The 17,979-nt window shown below is 42.1% G+C and overlaps 1 protein-coding gene across 1 annotated transcript; it reads left to right on the top strand.

Moving 5' to 3' along the window:
- Positions 1–210: 210 nt before the first annotated feature.
- LOC133899025 (protein ecdysoneless homolog) lies at positions 211–17,482 on the top strand. The gene is made up of 5 exons (XM_062339915.1): positions 211–1,587; positions 1,947–2,279; positions 3,315–3,454; positions 4,190–4,350; positions 17,023–17,482. The coding sequence occupies exons 1-5, from the start codon at positions 413–415 to the stop codon at positions 17,194–17,196; spliced, it is 1,983 nt and encodes a 660-aa protein (XP_062195899.1). The 5' UTR covers positions 211–412; the 3' UTR covers positions 17,197–17,482.
- Positions 17,483–17,979: the final 497 nt, after the last annotated feature.

The following is a 17,979-nucleotide window of genomic DNA, read 5'->3' as shown; positions in this document are numbered from 1 at the left end:
CCACCGCCCCTTCTTGCCCGTTGAGCCGCGCCACCTGTCCGCCTGCTCCCCGAGCTGCCCCGCTTGCTAGCACACCGAGCCGCCTCGCCTCCTAGCCGCTTGCCGTGTTCTGGCGTCATGCGCCTGAGATGAGGGATGCAGGGGAGGTAACACGATGTGTGGGAGCTGGAGGAGGGAAGATAGAGGATGAGAATGGTCTGCTACCTTTGGGAAATGGAAGGAGGATGATAAGAAAGAGGATGGAATAAGGAAACTGATAGAGAAGCTATGGTAGTTTTTATGTTATATTTCTATTTTTAGCTATAGGAAGGCAAATGAGCAAACTGTTAGAGTTGCTCTAACCCCCCAACCTACTAGCTAAACTCCGCACCGCTCCTGCGTCCGGTCTCACTCTCACCTCTCGCCTCTTCTCATGGCGGCCACCGCCTCCACCTCCGCGTCGGCCGCCTCCAATCCTTTCCCGTTTCCCTCGCGCCGCCCACCGGACGACACCCTCTTCTACGGCGTCTACCCGCTGCCGCCCCCCGCCGACCTGCCCCCGCCCGCGCTCCTAGCCTCGCTCCGGTCCCTCCACCTCTCCCTCGTCGACCACCTCGCCCCCTTCCTCTCCTCCCACCTCTTCCACCGCGACCCCTTCACCCTCTCCATCCCGCCCGACCCGACCTCCCCCTGCGCGCTCTGCGCCTCGCCACCCGTGCCCCACCTCCACGGCGCGCTCCGCTTCGGGGACTCCCTCCCCGACGAGTGGTTCGCCGTCTCCCTCCTCTTCGCGCTCACCCGCGCCTTCCCAGACCTCGCGGCCCGCGCCTGGGACTCCGACGGGGAGTTCCTCCTCATCGAGGCCGCCTTCGCGCTCCCGCGGTGGCTCGACCCCGACACCGCCCCCAACCGTGTGTTCATCTTCCGCGGCGAGCTCCACATCCTGCCGCCCTCCCTCTTCCCCGAGACGCCCTCACTGGACGCCGCGCTAGCCGCCGTCTACAACAACTCCGTCGACACCCGCGCCCCCGACGCCGTCCAGGCGGCGATACAGCGCCGCATCGCTGGGCTGCCCGAGAGGGCGGCGGAGAACCTCCACACGGCGCGCGTCATCGTCCCGGCGCCCGTGGCGAAGGTGCTCAAGGAAGAGCCCTGCCTGATCGCACGTGCCGTCGAGGGGTTCTTCGACCGGGACATAGACACCATGAAGCATGCGGCGAGGATGGAGAAGTTCCTTAAGGGGCCCGGCGGGGAAGGGGTTGAGATGGTGAGGACCTGGGTGCGGATGACGCGGGCAATGTACGCACAGCTCATGCAGCAGAACTTCCAGGCGCCCAGGGGGTACCCGATGCCACGGAGGGAGGAGGGGCCAGAGAAGTGGATGGAGGCTGAGCTGGGGATGAAGATTGCGTGTGGGTTCGAGATGATGTACCAGGAGAGACGACGCCAAGGGGAAGAAGGTAAAGGGAGCACGTGGGAGGTTTACTGGAAGAGCTTGGAGGCGACTGGGTGCTTCGAGGGTCTGCTTCCTGGATCAAAGGAGTATAAGAGGGTCATGGAGGATGCAATGCAATATTACAAGAGCTCCACTTTGTACTCACGAATGAGGTACTTCTAGTTGCTCTTTCTAGCCTTGTGGATTTAACTATCTATTTAATTGCTATGCTAGATAATGTGATTGCAACCATCCCAAACATAACCTGTTCAGTTTCTACCCTTGAAAAAATCTATCTGGCTGGATGATCATTATTTGTTTATTTTTTGAAGTACAATAGTAGCCATTTTCTGTATCAAAATGAAAACAAAGTAGTGAATTACACTCCAGACAATTCTTGGGGCTACCTGGTTTGCTTTACCATACTGTATTGTGAACAGCTTATTGACCAACTGATAAATTCTTTTGAACTCAAATGCCATGGACAATGCACATTCCCTCAATGCTATAACACTCTTGCGGTGTGTCACAGGGAGATACTAAGTGAACCAGTGCGTCGAATTGATGGAATCCTATCAGTGCCATACTCAGCCGACGAATTTAAAGGCTTTGATCTTCCTCCCGGTGATGATGACTCCTGGTTGTACGGTGGGGAGGATGAGTTGAATGCAGAACTCCGTGAAAGGCAGAAGGAAATGGAAGAGTATGAGGCTGCGAAGAAGCACATAAAAAGTCAAAAGAAAGGTGTCTCTAGCACTTCTAAGTCCCAGACAGACGAGTTTAAGCTTGGAGAGATTACAGAGTCCATGCAAGAATTTGTTCGCAAAATGTCCAGCTTTGAGGGAGCCGAAGTTCCTGCAAACAGGTTTTCCTCTAGACTTGTTTATCCTTTTTATCGCATAGTTTTCTTTTTCAATTAACGGCATCACTGATTCAGCTTGTCAGTCATTCATGTTCTTCAATAATTTAGTTTTGCTTCTTTGATTGTTGCTGCCATCTGTCTTCTGTAAGGTTGAGACAATTCATGTCCAAATCATCTACTGAAAAAGGAGAAGTGGGGGATGGAATGTACTTGTTTCATGCATTTGTAGCATAGTGATTCCTTTGTCAACAAACATGGATCAGTATGCACTAAAATGGAATCTCATGTTCCTATACAATCACTGAAATGTCTAGGACATCTTGAAACACTGAAAAAGATTGTTAGTTGAACATCAGTCTCAGTCATGGAACTCTAAAAAACTTATAATCTGACTGGAGATCAAGTTACTACTAGTAACCCCAACAGACATTTTATGCAACTTTGTAAGTCGTAAGTTCTGTCGTCTGTGTGCATTGTGCTGTTACTATGTCATGTGAATTTGTTCCCCCAGTAGGTACCTCCTTTACGTTTGTGATTTTATGTCTATGTTGGATACACTTCTTGTAGTCCATCTTTTCGTAGCATGTACCTACACTCTTTTAAGAAGACAGCAATGAGAATTAAGCAATGACCTTGTCACATGAGGGTAACTTATTGTCTGTCTTGATCTAACAGTTATCCACATAAAATGTTATTAAATTTTCAGAGTAGTGTTAAGTCTAGGTTTATGCCTTTTGCCCTAAATCTGGAGCGGCTTTTATTCTCAAGTTACAACAATTGTAGCATTACTAGTTCGAACAGTTTAGGATATTCACAGGACTCATACTTAGCATTTTGTAAAAGAGAAAAGGTAGAAACAAAAACAGTTGTTACATTATTTCCCGTGTGCATCCGAGTTCTAGTTTGCTTATTTTGCTAGCGCTTGTGCTATCTAAAAAATTCCATATAATTGGACTTTCTTTTTATATCTATGTAACAGAACACCTATGCTACTGGATAGGTCCTTTTGATATTCATCAACTCATTTTGTTCATGTAGAAGAGATATGGAATCAGTGGATCTAGATGTCAACCAGTTCTTCAAGGCCATGGAATCGGTTTTAGGTGGAGGTTCACAAGAGGAAGCTGGCAGTGTTGCTGAAATGGATAGAAAATCCTCATCATCTGACATGGACTTCGGTATATCTTTCCTTCATGTCATGCAAGAGCTATTTCTTTCTCCTGCTTTCTTTTACCTACGGCACATGGTCTGTTATTCGTGTTGGATTGTATCCTCCTATACTACATCCACTATGTTGTGAAGCAAGTTGGGGTAGACTAGAGATGAAACCCACAAGATCCAACAAAAAAGATTGTGAGAAAAAAAAAGATTGTATCCTCCTATGTCATGAGCATTTTTTCCCCGACTTTCTTCCATGTTTAGTATTCTGGTTTACATATGATTCGAGAAATACAATTGACAGCACAAACAAACAAGTTTAATAATAATCATTAATGGCCTTTGTTCTTTACTTTTTGGATTTGGGCTGCCTTGATTTGAGATCTTTGCAAACTGAAATCTTCTTTTACTTGCTCATTTTTCTTATTGGATGTGATTATTAAATTGCTGGCATACTAAATATTTTGATTTTTTAAAGTGGTTAAATGGCAACTGTGCAAATCTGCTTGGTAGTTAATCAGGTTAAGGGACAGTAAAGTAACATATGATATTTTTATGGATTAGTGAAGCCTTATGAGCTATGGTACTACTTTGAGGAACGCCTGTTCATAAATTCTAGTTGTTCTTTTGGTTCTTCAATATATATATGTTTCACTAACTTCTTTATTGCTTCATCCTGCTGCTTCGATGATATTTGAATTCTAATTTTGGTATGAACTTGAAGTTACTAATTAAGAATGCTTGTTGTGGTGCAGATGATTCTGATGAAGAGAATGATTTTGCTGAAGAATCAGGTGACAAGGATGTGGATGATGCTTTTATGGAATCATATTCAGATGCTCTGAATAAAGAGCTAAGTAGTACCACTATCGAGAAAAGCTTTACTCGTGCACCACGCCTTGACACCAACAATGAGGTAACCCTTGTTTATTTGGGATGTTGCATACTTCCATTTTGGAAAAAGTCTATTTTTCATCCTTCAACTTGTTAGAGAACAGGTTGGCTACGCTAGTCTAAAACAAAATTTTTCTACCGCATTCATCCAGAAAACCATACAAGTAGGAGATCATAGATTGTTACCATTTGATGCGCAGTTCAGCAGAAGAAGAGTTGAAGTAGACCAATCTAACATCGTGCGCGTTCTAACGTCGTGCACGTCAAACTTCTCGAACAGCTTCTCGACCAGGTCTGCGACCAGCCTTGCGCAGGTGGTCACGCTCCTCGACCAACTCCGAGCAGGTGGTCGTGCTCTTCGACCAGCCACTAAGCAGATCTGTCGCGTCCTCGACCAGCTCTGAGTGATTGTGTCACGCTCTGCGACCAGCGCCGAGCAAGTATATCGACCAGTTGAACATGTCCTTAACCAGCCGAGCAGCAGCGTTAAGATCTATACGTCGAGGAGATCAGCGCCGCAATAACAGCAGTGCCTCTACGATATCCACACGTACTGGGCGGAATCGCCGAGCGCCGATGTACTAGCACCGCACACGCGCCTAGGGTTTTAGGAGATCGTGTGGAGGGTTGCAGCTAGAGTTTCGGAGTGGCTCTTTTTTCTTCCCTACACGCCTCACTCATACCTCTCCTTATATAGAGCTCGCTAATGGGCTCCCACATTGGAAGCTCTTTAGAACTCTTACACCTCATAGGTCATAATTTAATCAAACCCATATACGAATCTAATTTGTATGTTTTGTTCCAACTCATTAAGTGTGTGACCCGTTAAGTTCATGTACAAACGGCTACGACTTAGAAACTCTTTTCAAACCGAAATCAATAGCGGTCTCTAGCAGGACATGTTAACTTCCGAGTATATACAAAAATCATATCGGCTGAACCTTGATATACACATGCACCGATCCCTTCGCCTCATGATACCAGTTAAGCTTAAGGCGAGATATGTGACATCCTTGTGGTAGCTCGACTATTCACTCAATTAAGTAGTGTATTCATCATGATTAAATCTATAATCATATTGGTATGACCATGCACTTTCTCAATCCAACTACCTCGAGTGGGTCAGAGATATCTCTCCTGTTATCAAGGAGGGGCAAATTCTATCTTGATCGCTCACACCCTACGATATGTTTCATGACAAATTCGAAAACTACTTTTATGACTACTTAGTTACAGAATAGCGTTTGACAGCACTAAAGTATGTCACTATACATTCTAAGAATCAATGACGATCTCAGATCTAAATATCCTACAGGTACACCATCTGAGATAACAATTGATGGTACATCATAAATAACAATCCTAATAGTATCTTAAAGTGGATCTATCTAATATCATATTCTCTAACATGAATGCCCACATTATTAATTCGGTATCTCTATACTTATGATCCGTAAAACATGATCGTCAATCAATACATGTGCTGGTCTCATGAATCATCCCAATGATACATGACAAGGGATTAAATCAGAATAACATCACGATATAAATAAAGAGTTCCATGAACAAGTCATATACTTGTTAATCAATGTAAATGATAGTCATTCAAAGAATAACACATTATTTAGTAGTACATGAACATAGACATGTGATACAATCATCTCTATAATTGCCTCTAGGGTATATCACTTTCAATCTCCCACTTACACTAGAATCAATCATGTAAGTATCTAATATCCATAGCTCTCACGTACGCCTCATGCTTGGATCGCGGGAGTAACTTTATCAACAGATCAGAAATATTCAAATCTGTGTGCACCTTTCATATCTTCATGTCATCTCGATTTAAAATCTCTCGAATGAGGTGATAGCGCTGCAGTATGTGCTTAGACTTCTGATACGATCTAAGTTCTTTGGCTTGCGCAATGGCTCAACTATTATCACAATAGTGATCTATTGGACTAGAAGCACTAGGCACCACATATAACTCAGAAACAAACTTTTTGATCCAAACAACCTCATTTGTAGCTTCAGAAGCTGCGATATGCCCTCCTCCATTGTGGAATCGGTCACCGTTTCTTGTTTGAAACTCTTCCAATTCACTGCTCCTCCATTGAGACAGAACACAAAACTAAATTGTGATCTCGAATCGTCCTTGTCAGTTTAGAAGCTAGCATCGATGTAACTATTTACAATGATCTCCACCTCATCTCATAGACTAGGAACATATCTATAGTTCTTCTTAAGTACTTGAGGATATTCTTTACATTTACCCAGTGATATTCATCCAGGTTTGATTGGTATATACTCGTAACACTTAGAGCATAGAAAATATCTGGGCGTGTACCAAGCATGACATACATGATGGACCCGATAGCGGAAGCATATGGGATCGCACTCATCTTCTTGAGCTTATCAGTGGTCGAAGGACATTGACTCTTGCGAGAGTGATGCCATGTGACAGTGTTAAGAAACTTTTCTTGGAATCATGCATATTGAACCTTTTCAATACCTTGTTGATATATGTACTCTGGTTTAATCTGATCAGCTTTCTCGACCTATCTCTATAGATCTTTATGCTCAATATGTATGCTGCATCTCCTAGATATTTCATTAAGAAACTCTTTTGCAACGAAGATTTGACAGTATCAAGCATTGGAATATCATTCCCGATCAACAATGTCATCTGCATATAAGACCAGAAACATAAGTGCTCTCTCACTAGCTTTTTTTAAATATAAGGCTCTTCTTCATTCTTGATAAAACCAAACCTTTTGGCCACTTCATCAAAACGAAGATTTTAACTTCGAGAAGCTTGTTTCAGCCCATAAATGGACTTTTGCAGCTTGCATATCTTCCTACCATTTTTCGGATCGACAAAACCTTCAGGTTGTGTCATGTGCACATCCTCACTTACGTTTTCATTAAGGAAAGCCGTTTGACATCCATCTGTCATATCTCATAGTCATGATATGCGGTAATTGCTAGGATGATCTGAATAGATTTTAACATTGCGATGAGCGAAAATGTTTCATCATAATCAACACCTTGAATTTGCCAAAAACCTTTCGCTACCAATCATGCCTTATAGATGTAAACATTTCCATCAACGTCTATCTTTTTCTTAAAAATCCACTTACACTCAACTACTTTAACACCATCGGGTGGATTCACCAAGTTCCAAACTTGATTATCGTACATGGATTCTATCTCGGATCTCATGGCTTCAAGCCATCTCTCAAAGTTCGGTCCCACTATTGCTTTCGAGTAGGTCTTAGGTTTATCATTGTCCAATAATAGTATATCGTGCTATTCCGTGGTTAGGAATATAAACCTCTCAGGTGCACGACTGACCCTTTCTGACTGACGTGGGGCTGATGTCTCCACAATACGTTCTCCAACATCTAGTTATGGTTCAGTAGGAGCTGAAACGTTTTCTGATGGTTCCTGTATCTCTTTGAGTTGCACTGTGCTCCCACTAACGTTCCTCGAGAGAAACTCTTTCTCCAGAAAGATATCATTCCGGATGACAAACACTTTGCCTTCTTTCTAGTTATAGAAATAATATCCTCTGATTTCCCTAGGATACCCTACAAAGAAACACTTATCAGATTTGGGAGTGAGCTTATTAGACGTCAAACATTTTACATAGGCCTTACAACCTAAGATCTTAAGGGAAGACAACTTGGGATGCCTCCTGTTCCATATCTCATATGGTGTCTTTTCTACAGCTTTAGATGGAACCCTATTTAAAGTGAACGTGACAGTTTCTAGAGTGTATTTTCAAAAGGATAATGGAAGATTAGATTGGCTCATGATGGATCAGATCATGTCCAACAAAGTCCGGTTCCTCCGTTCGAACACTCCATTCCATTAAGGCGTTTTCGGTGGAGTCAACTGTGGAACGATTTTACATTGATGTAGATGATCACCAAACTCATGGCTCAAATACTCACCTTCACGATCAGATTGCAGAAATTTAATTGTTTTGCCAAATTAATTTTGTACTTCATTCTGAAACTACTTGAATTTTTCGAAGGACTCAAAACTTGTACCTTATTAAATGGATGTAACCGTATCTACTAAAGTCATTAGTAAAGTAATGAAGTACTGAAAACCATCTCTAGCGATAGAGCTCATTGGTCCACATACATCCGTATGTACAAGGGCCAACAACTTACTCGATCTCTCTTCTTGACAAGTGAAAGTCGATTTAGTCATTTTGCCAAGTAAACAAAGTTCACATGTATCAAATGAATCAAGAAGACTTTCTTTATGGAGCCTTCATATGCGCTTCTTATTTATATGATCTAAGTGACAATGCCAAATAAAAGTGAGATTCAAATCATTAAGTCGAGGTTTCTTCGTATTAATGCTATAAACAGGGTCATTCTTAAGATGTAGAATATATAATCTATTCACCAATAGATAATTATCATAGATCATACAATTCAAATAAATCGAACAACTCTTATTCTTTATTATGAATTCATATCCATCTTCTTTCAAACATGAAGAGGTAAGGCAGGAATGCAATAACAATTATATAATTCCAAAACTAATCCCGAGGGTAGCAATACGGAATAAACACCGATGGCCAACGCAACAACTTTTACACAATTGCCGACACGAGTATCCATCTCGCCTCTCGCACACTTTCCAGTCCTTTTCAGTTCCTGCAACGACTTGCAAGTATGAATTATCGATCCAGTATCAAATACCTATGAATCATTAGGACGAATAGCATGATTAATTTCAATAACATTTATACCTGAAGTGGAAGTCTTACTTCTTTTTCTTGCTTCTTTCAAGTATAGCTTGCAGTTCCTCCACCAATAGCCAGGTTTATAGTAGTGGTGGCAAGCATAAGAAATAATAGGTCCAGCCTTGGACTTTCCAACAGGTTTAGGTTTTGAGCTTGAGATCTCATCTAACGCTTTAGCCTTGGCCTTATGCTTTCTCTTTTTGCTATCCTTCTGAACCATCATTACATGACTAGAGCTTTTCTTAATGCTTTCCTCAGCAATCTTAAACATCCCATGCAATTCAGCCATACTCTTCTCCATACTATTCATATGAAAATTTAAGATGAACGGTTTGAAGTTCGCAGGGAGCGAATGGAGAATCACATCCATAGCCAACTCAGGGCTAAGGGGAAAACCAAAATTTTTTAGGCTCTCAATGTAACCAATCATCTTGGTCACATGAGGACTAACTGGACTGCCTTGTGTCAACCTGTATGCAAACAATGTCTTAGAGGTGTTGAACCTCAACCCTAGCTTCAAACATGCCTCGGAGTCCCACAATCATATCGTGTGCATCCGCGTTCTCATATTGCTTCTGAAGCTCAGAGGATACAGTGGCAAGCATGAGACATCTAACATCGAGTGAATCGTTGGTGTGCTTCTCGTAAGCCCTCTAATCAGCAGCATATGCATTATCGGCTGGTTCATCAGGATAGGGAACCTTTAGAACATACTTCTTTGTCTCTTGTTTGAGAACAATTCTCAGATTTTTATACTAATCAATAAAGTTAGTTCCTGATAGTTTTTCTTTTTCAAGAATCGAACGCAAATTAAGACTGGAATTGATGTTAACAATAGGTGCCACGATCTACAACAGAAATAAATATGCAAAATTTTGCACTATGTTTATGTAAACATTTCCCTCTAACGACATATAGTGGGACAGGATCCATATTCGATTAAATTCTAGTGAGCTTTGGTATTACAGTTAAAAACTTAGGTGATATAGGTAAGCAACACATTGCTAATCACATTTCTATGTGACTGTTGTTTGTTGGGTGGCTCGAATGCCCTAACGCCCAACACCATGTCCCAAGCTCAAAAATATTTTGATAGCTTGTTAAGTAAACCAATACTATACGTGTAGATGTCTAATATCTACCCTAACTGGTTAAGATAAATGATGGCATTCTACTTTAGTAGATCTACCAAACACGAGAACAATAATAGATCGAGCTAATTTTTTGGTCATATGGTTTCATCGATTCACATCTCATCTGACCCCTATTTCGCCGGGCATCGACAGATCTATCATATGAACCAATCACGAGAACAATAATAGATCCAAATCTATTACTACCACATATCATATATATGTGATCGATCTAGATAAAAAACTACGCATGTAGGCTCTGATATCACTGTTGGGGAACGGGTTGGCTATGCTAACCTAAAATAAAAAATTTCTATCGTATTCACCTAGAAAAACAAGTAGGAGATCCTAGATTGTTACCACTTGACGCGTAGTGCAGCGGAAGAAAAGTTAGAGTAGACCGATCCAACGTCGTGCGCGTCAAACTCATCGAACAACTTCTCGACCAGGTCCATGACCAGCCTCGCGCAGGTGATCACGCTCCTCGACCAACTTCGAGTAGGTGGTCATGCTCCTTAACCAGTTCCGAGCAGGTGATTGTGCTCCTCGATTAGTTCCTCGGCCGACCATTAAGCAGATCTGTCGCATCATCGACCAGTTTCGTGTGATCGCGTCACGCTTCGCGCCAAGCGCCAAGCAAGTATATCTACGAGCCAAATAGGTTCTTGACCAGCCAAGCAGCAGCGTTAAGATCTACACGCCGAGTAGATCAGTGCTGCAATAGCAGCAACGCCTTTATGGTATTCACACGTACTTGGCGGAATCGCCGAGCGTCGATGTGCTAGCACCGTATGCGCGGCTAGGGTTTTAGGAGATCGTGTGGAGGGTTGTGGCTGGGGTTTCAGAGTGGCTCTTTTTTCTTCCCCGCACGCCTCACCCCATGCCTCTCCTTATATAGAGCTCGCTAATGGACTCCTATGTTGGAAGCTTTTTAGGACTTTAAGACCTCATGGATCACAATCCAATCAAACCCATATACGAATTCAATTTGCATGTTTTGTTTCAACTCATTAAGTGTGTGACCTGTTAGGTTCATGTATAAACGGCTACGACTTGGAAACCCTTTCTAAACTTTGTTTTCAAATCAAATTCAATAGCGGTCCCTAGCAGGACATGTTGACTCCTGAGTATATACAAAGATTATATCGGCTAAACTTTGATATACACATACATTGATCCCTTCGGCTCACGATACTAGTCAAGCTCAATACGAGACACGTGTCACCCTTGTGATAGCTTGATTATTCGCTCGATTAAGTAGTGGATTCATTATGATTAACTCTTTAATTATATTGGTATGATCATGTATTTTCTCAATCCAACTACTTCGCGGGGCCTAGAGATATCTCTTCCGTTATCAAGGAGGGGTAAATTCTATCTTGATCGCTCACACCTCATAACATGTTTCATGATAAACCCAAAAACTACCTTTATGACTACTTAGTTATGGAATAAAGTTTGTCAGTTCAAAGTATGTTACTACATATTCTGGGAATCAATGATGATATCATATTTAATGATCCTGCAGGTACATCATTTGAGATAATAACTTATGGTACATCATAAATAATAATTTTAGCAGTATCTCAAAGGGTCTATCCAACATCATGTTCTTTAACATGAATACCTACATTATTGATTCGGTATCTCTATATCTATGATTCATGAAACGTGATCATCAATCAATACATGTGCTGGTCTTATGAATCATCCCAATGATATGTGGCCAGGGGTCAAATCAGAATAACATCATGATATAAATAAAGAGTTTCACCAACAAATCACATATTTGCTAATCAATTTAAATGATAGCTATTCAAAGAATAACGTATTATTCAGAAGTAAATTAACATAAACATGTGATATAATCATCTTTATGATTGTCTTTAGTGCATATCACTTTCACAACTATCACAACAACAACCTTTGTCCCAAGCAAGCTGGGGTAGGCTAGAGATGAAATCTACAAGATCCAACTAAAAATATGAGAAAACAATAATGATAATAAAGGTACTAGTAATTAAAAAATTAAAATAATAACGGTATAAGGAGACTGATGCATAAGTTATGGTTCTGGCACGTGAATTGCTAACTTCCACGTGCTTCTATCCGTGGATTGTTCTTTGAGAATATTATATTCTTTCAAGTCTCTTTACAGAATACTACCTTTATGACTACTTAGTTACGGAATAACATTTGTCAATTTAAAGTATGTCACTACATATTCTGGGAATCAATGACGATCTCAGGTTTCTGTGAATCAATGACGATCTCAGGTCTAATGATTCTGTAGGCACACCATTTGAGATAACAACTGATGGTACATCATAAATAATAATCTTAGCAGTATCTCAAAGTGGGTCTATCCAACATCAAGTTCTTTAACATGAATACCTATATTATTGATTCGGTATCTCTGTATCTATGATCTGTGAAACGTGATCATCCTTTAATACATGTGCTGGTCTTATGAATCATCTCAATGATATGTGGTCATGGATCAAATCAGAATAACATCATGATATAAACAAAGAGTTTCACAAATAAGTCACATACTTGCTAATAAATGTAAATGATAACCATCCAAAAAATAACACATTATTCAGAAGTAAATGAACATAGACGTGTGATACAATCATCTCTATGATTGTCTTTAGGACATATCACTTTCACAAGTATCACAACAACAACCTTTGTCTCAAGCAAGCTGGGGTAGGCTAGAGATGAAACCTGCAAGATCCAACCAAAAATATGAGAAAACAATAATGATAATAAAGGTACTAGTAATGTAAAAAATAAAAATAATAATGGTACAAGGAGACTAATTCATAAGTTATGGTTCTGGCACTTGAATTGCTAACTTCCACGCGCTTCAATTCGTGGATTGTTCTTTGAGAATATTATATTATTTCAAGTCTCTTTACAGACTCCTCTCATGTTAGGTTTGGTCGACCGACTCCTGCCTCTTTCCACATTATTAGCGCGTCTCAATATCCCGCTATGCACATGTCACTCTGGAGGCCTCCGTTGGATATGTCCAAACTATCTCAACCGATGTTGGATAATTTTTTTTAATTGGCGCTACCCCTACCCTATCATGTATATCATTATTTCAGATCCTATACTTTCTTGTATGACCACAAATCCATAGCAACATACGCATCTCTGCTACACTTAACTGTTGGACATGTCGCCTTTTAGTTGGTCAACATTCGACATCATACATCATCACAGATAAATTGTTATCCTATAAAACTTACCTTTCAGCTTTTGTGGTACCCTCTTGTCACAGGATGCTAGAAGCTTAGTGCCATTTCATCCATCCGGGTTTACTTATATGACTAACATCTTCATCGATATCACCATCCTTTTGTAGCATCGATCCTAAATATCAGAAGGTATCATTCTTGGGAACCACCTCTCCACCGAGACTAACATCTTTTCCCTCATGCCTAGTTGCATCGAAATCACACTTCATATACGTCCATCAACTATCACAACAGTTTAATTTTTGTCCCTCGACTCAAATACCAGAAATCTTTAGTTTTCCATGTTTTGAAACGGATCAATTCACGTCCCACGGCTTGTTTCAGACCGGTTTCCGCACGCGTGGCATGATGACTAGGATCAACATGACCCGACCATACTGAGTCAGCTTCTCTCTTATCCCTCCCTCCTTGCTCTCTCTCTCACCTCCTCCGTTGCTTCACCATCACCCCACACGTTGCCATTCCACCATCCACGTTCCGCCTCACCCTTGACACCGCCGCCGAGCGCAGCATCACCGAGCGTGTCGTCGGGCTGTGCCGTTGCATGTGGCTGCCTGTGAACATGATCTTAGTCCGCTTCCTCACCTCCGTGTCCTACCTTGAGATGCCGGAGATGGTCTATTGCATGGGGCTCAGCATGGGCAAGGTCGGAAGCACCACCTAGATCACCGTAGCTTTTCAGATCGGATTGAATCCAAAACAGGAAGACAAAACAATGGTTGGAAGCACCACCTGTATCACCGCAGCTTTTCAGATCGATTGAATCCAAAACAGGAAGACAAAACTAAGTAAGACTCCAAATTGGATAGCTTCCAAACTGTGCAGGTGCACCTGAGGTGAGCGTGCCAATGGCCTTCGATGGTGGCGGATGGTGAGCTTGTTGGTCCCTCTAATTAAGCAGTACCAGCATCTAATTTCTGCTGCTGTAATTTGGGCGACATGGCTGAGCTCCCGGCCACACAACATTCCTGGTCTGATCCACGACTTCGTCGTCCCATCCCCTCCACGCAAGCCCCTCGACCACGGCGATGGCCACGGTGAACTCCGTGCTGCAGTGCTCTGCCTACCCTAATCTTGCCGGCCGCTTCGTCAGCATGGAGGAAGCAAGGCAGGGGCAGGGGAACGGGAGAAAATAAGAGGATAGAGAGGAGAGAGATAAAAAAGGATGCTTAGTTAGCATGGTAGGGCCACGTCAGATCCAAGTCATCTCCGCCATGTGTGCAAAACCACCCTAAAATGGGTTGAGGGACGTGGATTGAATGGTTTTAAAACATACAAGGCTAAAGATTTCTGGAATTGAGGAACTAAAACCTATGAAACACGGATACTCGCAGGGAGGAGCGTATCCGAGTCCTACACCGTGTCCGACTCGGATACATATTTGAGAGTATCCGGCCAAAAATATTTAAGAGAAAATCGGATACCTTAGGGATACTTCGTGGTTACCTCGCGGATACGTCCAGGCCCAACGAGAATCCTCTCGGCCCACTCAAATCCCTAATCCGCTTGCCTCTCTCTCGCGTCTCCATCTCACCCAGTCACGACTCGCAGCCGCCTCCTATCTTGCATCTCGCCTGCCACCAGCACGAGGGCCCTCTCGTCGTCGCCGGTCTCGACCTCGTTGGCGGCCACACGTGCCTCCAGCCGGCAGCTGCCCCACCCTCCAACCGGCAGTCGCCTCGCCAGGCCGCACCTCCAAATGGAAGCCACTCCGCCCACCCGCTCGGCTGCGCTCGCGCCTCACCACCTCCAATCGGCAGACCCCCGCTTGTCTGCGCCTCCACTCCCTCTAGTCGGCAGCGCCTCCACTGATCTGGTGAGTAGCCACTCTCTGCTCTCCATCTCTGCCCTCTACCGGTAGCATGGCAAAACATGGTCTGTTCTTGTAGAGCAGTCCTTCAGCCCAGCATGCAGCTACAAATGACAAGTATTTACTAGTGTGTTGTAGCTGCAAATAATCAGACCCTCAAGCCTTGATTGATTACCATGTCTTTTTCTAAGCTCCCAGCATGTACTTCTCAGCTGAAAGTGGGTTCAGCTGAAGAAAAACAGTCTGGCTTCATCATCTCTTGGCTGTTGCAGTCTATTAGAAATGAAGAACTGCCATGCCACGTTGCCTTGAGGAATTTTTCATTTATCGGTGCAGCACTCTGTTGAATGAGCAAACTTCACAATAATTCAAGCTCGGTAGAATTCTGAACTTGTTTACTCAGATGCAGTTTTCTTGTTTCCGTCAGATTAAGTTTGTGATGTGCGATGTCAGTGCTGCAGTGCTATATTTGTGACATGCATGTGAGAATGAATCTGTTAACTGAGGATGGCGAAGTTTTGTTTTGTGCAAGTTACTGATGAGTAGCGAGTGCCATATGTTGCTCTGCCTCTGGCAGGATAGTTCTGTCAGATGCATCCATTGCCCCATAGTTCCAGTTTCCCTACTAGCTGCCGATAGCTTGTCTGATTAATGTTCTCACATTCAGCAGTTCTTTACTAGTTCAGCAGTACATATTCTGATATCCACTTATTTGGATGCAGCTGACAGAACCGGAAAAAAAATGTAAATGTATCCGCGTATCCTTTTTTTTGGGAAAAATGGCGTATCCTTGTATCCGTATCAGGCCGATACCGATACCCGTATCCGTATCGATGCTGCATAGACTAAAACTAAACCACAGCGATAGTTGTGGGGTGAAAAATAGACTTTTTCCTTCCATTTTATGTCTTGTGTTAGGACACTGCCTCGTGGACCCTGAATCGAAATGCTTAAAATTGATAGACTGTGTAGATCACCCGTCTGTAGGCTAAATTGTTTCTTAAAAGTCCTGTAAAAATGCTCTTTTGGTAAGCAAAGATCCCTAAATTACATTTTTAGTATGTGGAGGTTTAAATGAGGATCATATTACATCATGGCATACTCATTTGGTTTGAAATCATGAAGACTTCATTAGACCTTTTTTAAACACTAATGATCCTCCACTGGTCATAATGAGTCCCATATTCATTGGTTTCTAATTACCTTATTATTAGTTATACCGTGATGTAAACTTCCAAGTTTGTCATGCCATGTTGTAAATTTCTTAGGATGCTGCCATGTTGTAAATTTGCTTTTGACATAGCCCATTTAGGTTGACTAGTTAGATATGGTCAACCAATGTTAAAGCTGAAAAAGTTTATCAATTAGAATCTTTCTCTATAAAGCTAGTACTTAGGAAGAAATCAATGCAGACAATCTCCTGTCCATTTTTGTGACCTCGGTCTGCAGATTGGTTTCTGTTACTTTTTAATGGCATGTTACAGGTTTTTCCACTTAGTTTTGCTTGTCATTTGCATATTTGTTCATGTCTATAACACATTTTCAACTTACTCATGATCTGCGGAGCTTCATTTGCTTATTAAATTGCATATTTGAACTTTGGTTCTGGCATGCCAAATTCTCGATTAGAAACCTGGCAATATGCGTTCATTTTTGCTATAATTATCATTCTGTTTGACTAATCCAGAGCAACGTTGTGGTATATTTTGCCTTGCAGGGTCCATCAGATGCTGCAGCTACTGATGGTGTGATGACTCCAGTTGACGTAGATTTGAACCTCGTGGAGAGCATTCTTAACTCCTACTCTTCTCAACAAGGCCTTCCTGGTCCAGCTTCTAATCTGTTTGGACTTATGGGTGTAAAGGTACCTCCCGATGCTAAGAAGTCGTGATTTTTTTTTGTATCAGTGTACACGTGGAGTTTCAGGAAATATACGAAGAACCAATCTTACATATCTGGGTGGTTACCCAAGATGTTGTGATATTTTCTCTGTAATCTCGATATTTTACTTATGTGCAAACCTCGAGCAGAAATGTGTCTTGTGGATAATTACACCATAAATTTTATACTTAGGGATGTTGGGCTGTATGGCATGGCACCTCTGGCCTCGAGATGATAAAAGAGTACAAAAGATCAGTTGGTCATTTGAATAAAGATTATTTTCATTTTGGATGGCATGCTCTCGATTCGTTTTCTCCCTGTAGGCGTGTACTGCTGCTCCGGTATTGGGTATTGATATTAATTCTTTGGCAAGTATGGACTAGCATAAGCAGTTACGTCAAATATCTATTGTACGGTATTAGCGTTTGATATAGCATTTTTAGCTGGTAATGCTATTCTGGGTGTATCATCTCATTTGAGATCTGAAAAAGCTATAGTAACCCGCTATTTTTGTTGCAGCTATTATTGTGCGCTTTAGGTAGTAGCATGTCCTTTGTGATCTGGATAATCTACAGCTAGCTAACAAAAAACATTCAGTGGTCATATCCAGTTTAGATTGAGCAGATTTTTTTTTTTTGAATTAATCGTTCTTCCTGCCTTGTTCGGAGATATCTGTAGTTGAAGGCATCAGCCTTTAAAAAAAATCGAAGGGCATTTTGACATTATTTCCGATAGTAGGAAACTACTCTCTGCAATCACAAGTATAGTTTTGGGTCAAGTGTGGTCAATATTT

This window comes from Phragmites australis, chromosome 18, assembly GCF_958298935.1.
Source record: "Phragmites australis chromosome 18, lpPhrAust1.1, whole genome shotgun sequence".
Classification (NCBI taxonomy): Eukaryota; Viridiplantae; Streptophyta; class Magnoliopsida; order Poales; family Poaceae; genus Phragmites; species Phragmites australis.
Note: the sequence above shows the minus strand (reverse complement) of the source record. Positions and strands in the feature narration are given on the sequence as shown.

Excerpts from the sequence above, each read along its gene's own strand:
- LOC133899025 (XM_062339915.1), top strand. The coding sequence starts at position 413 with ATGGCGGCCACCGCCTCCACCTCCGCGTCGGCCGCCTCCAATCCTTTC. Across the intron at positions 2,280-3,314 it reads GCCGAAGTTCCTGCAAACAG|AAGAGATATGGAATCAGTGG; the intron begins GTTTTCCTCTAG and ends TTGTTCATGTAG. Across the intron at positions 3,455-4,189 it reads ATCATCTGACATGGACTTCG|ATGATTCTGATGAAGAGAAT; the intron begins GTATATCTTTCC and ends GTTGTGGTGCAG.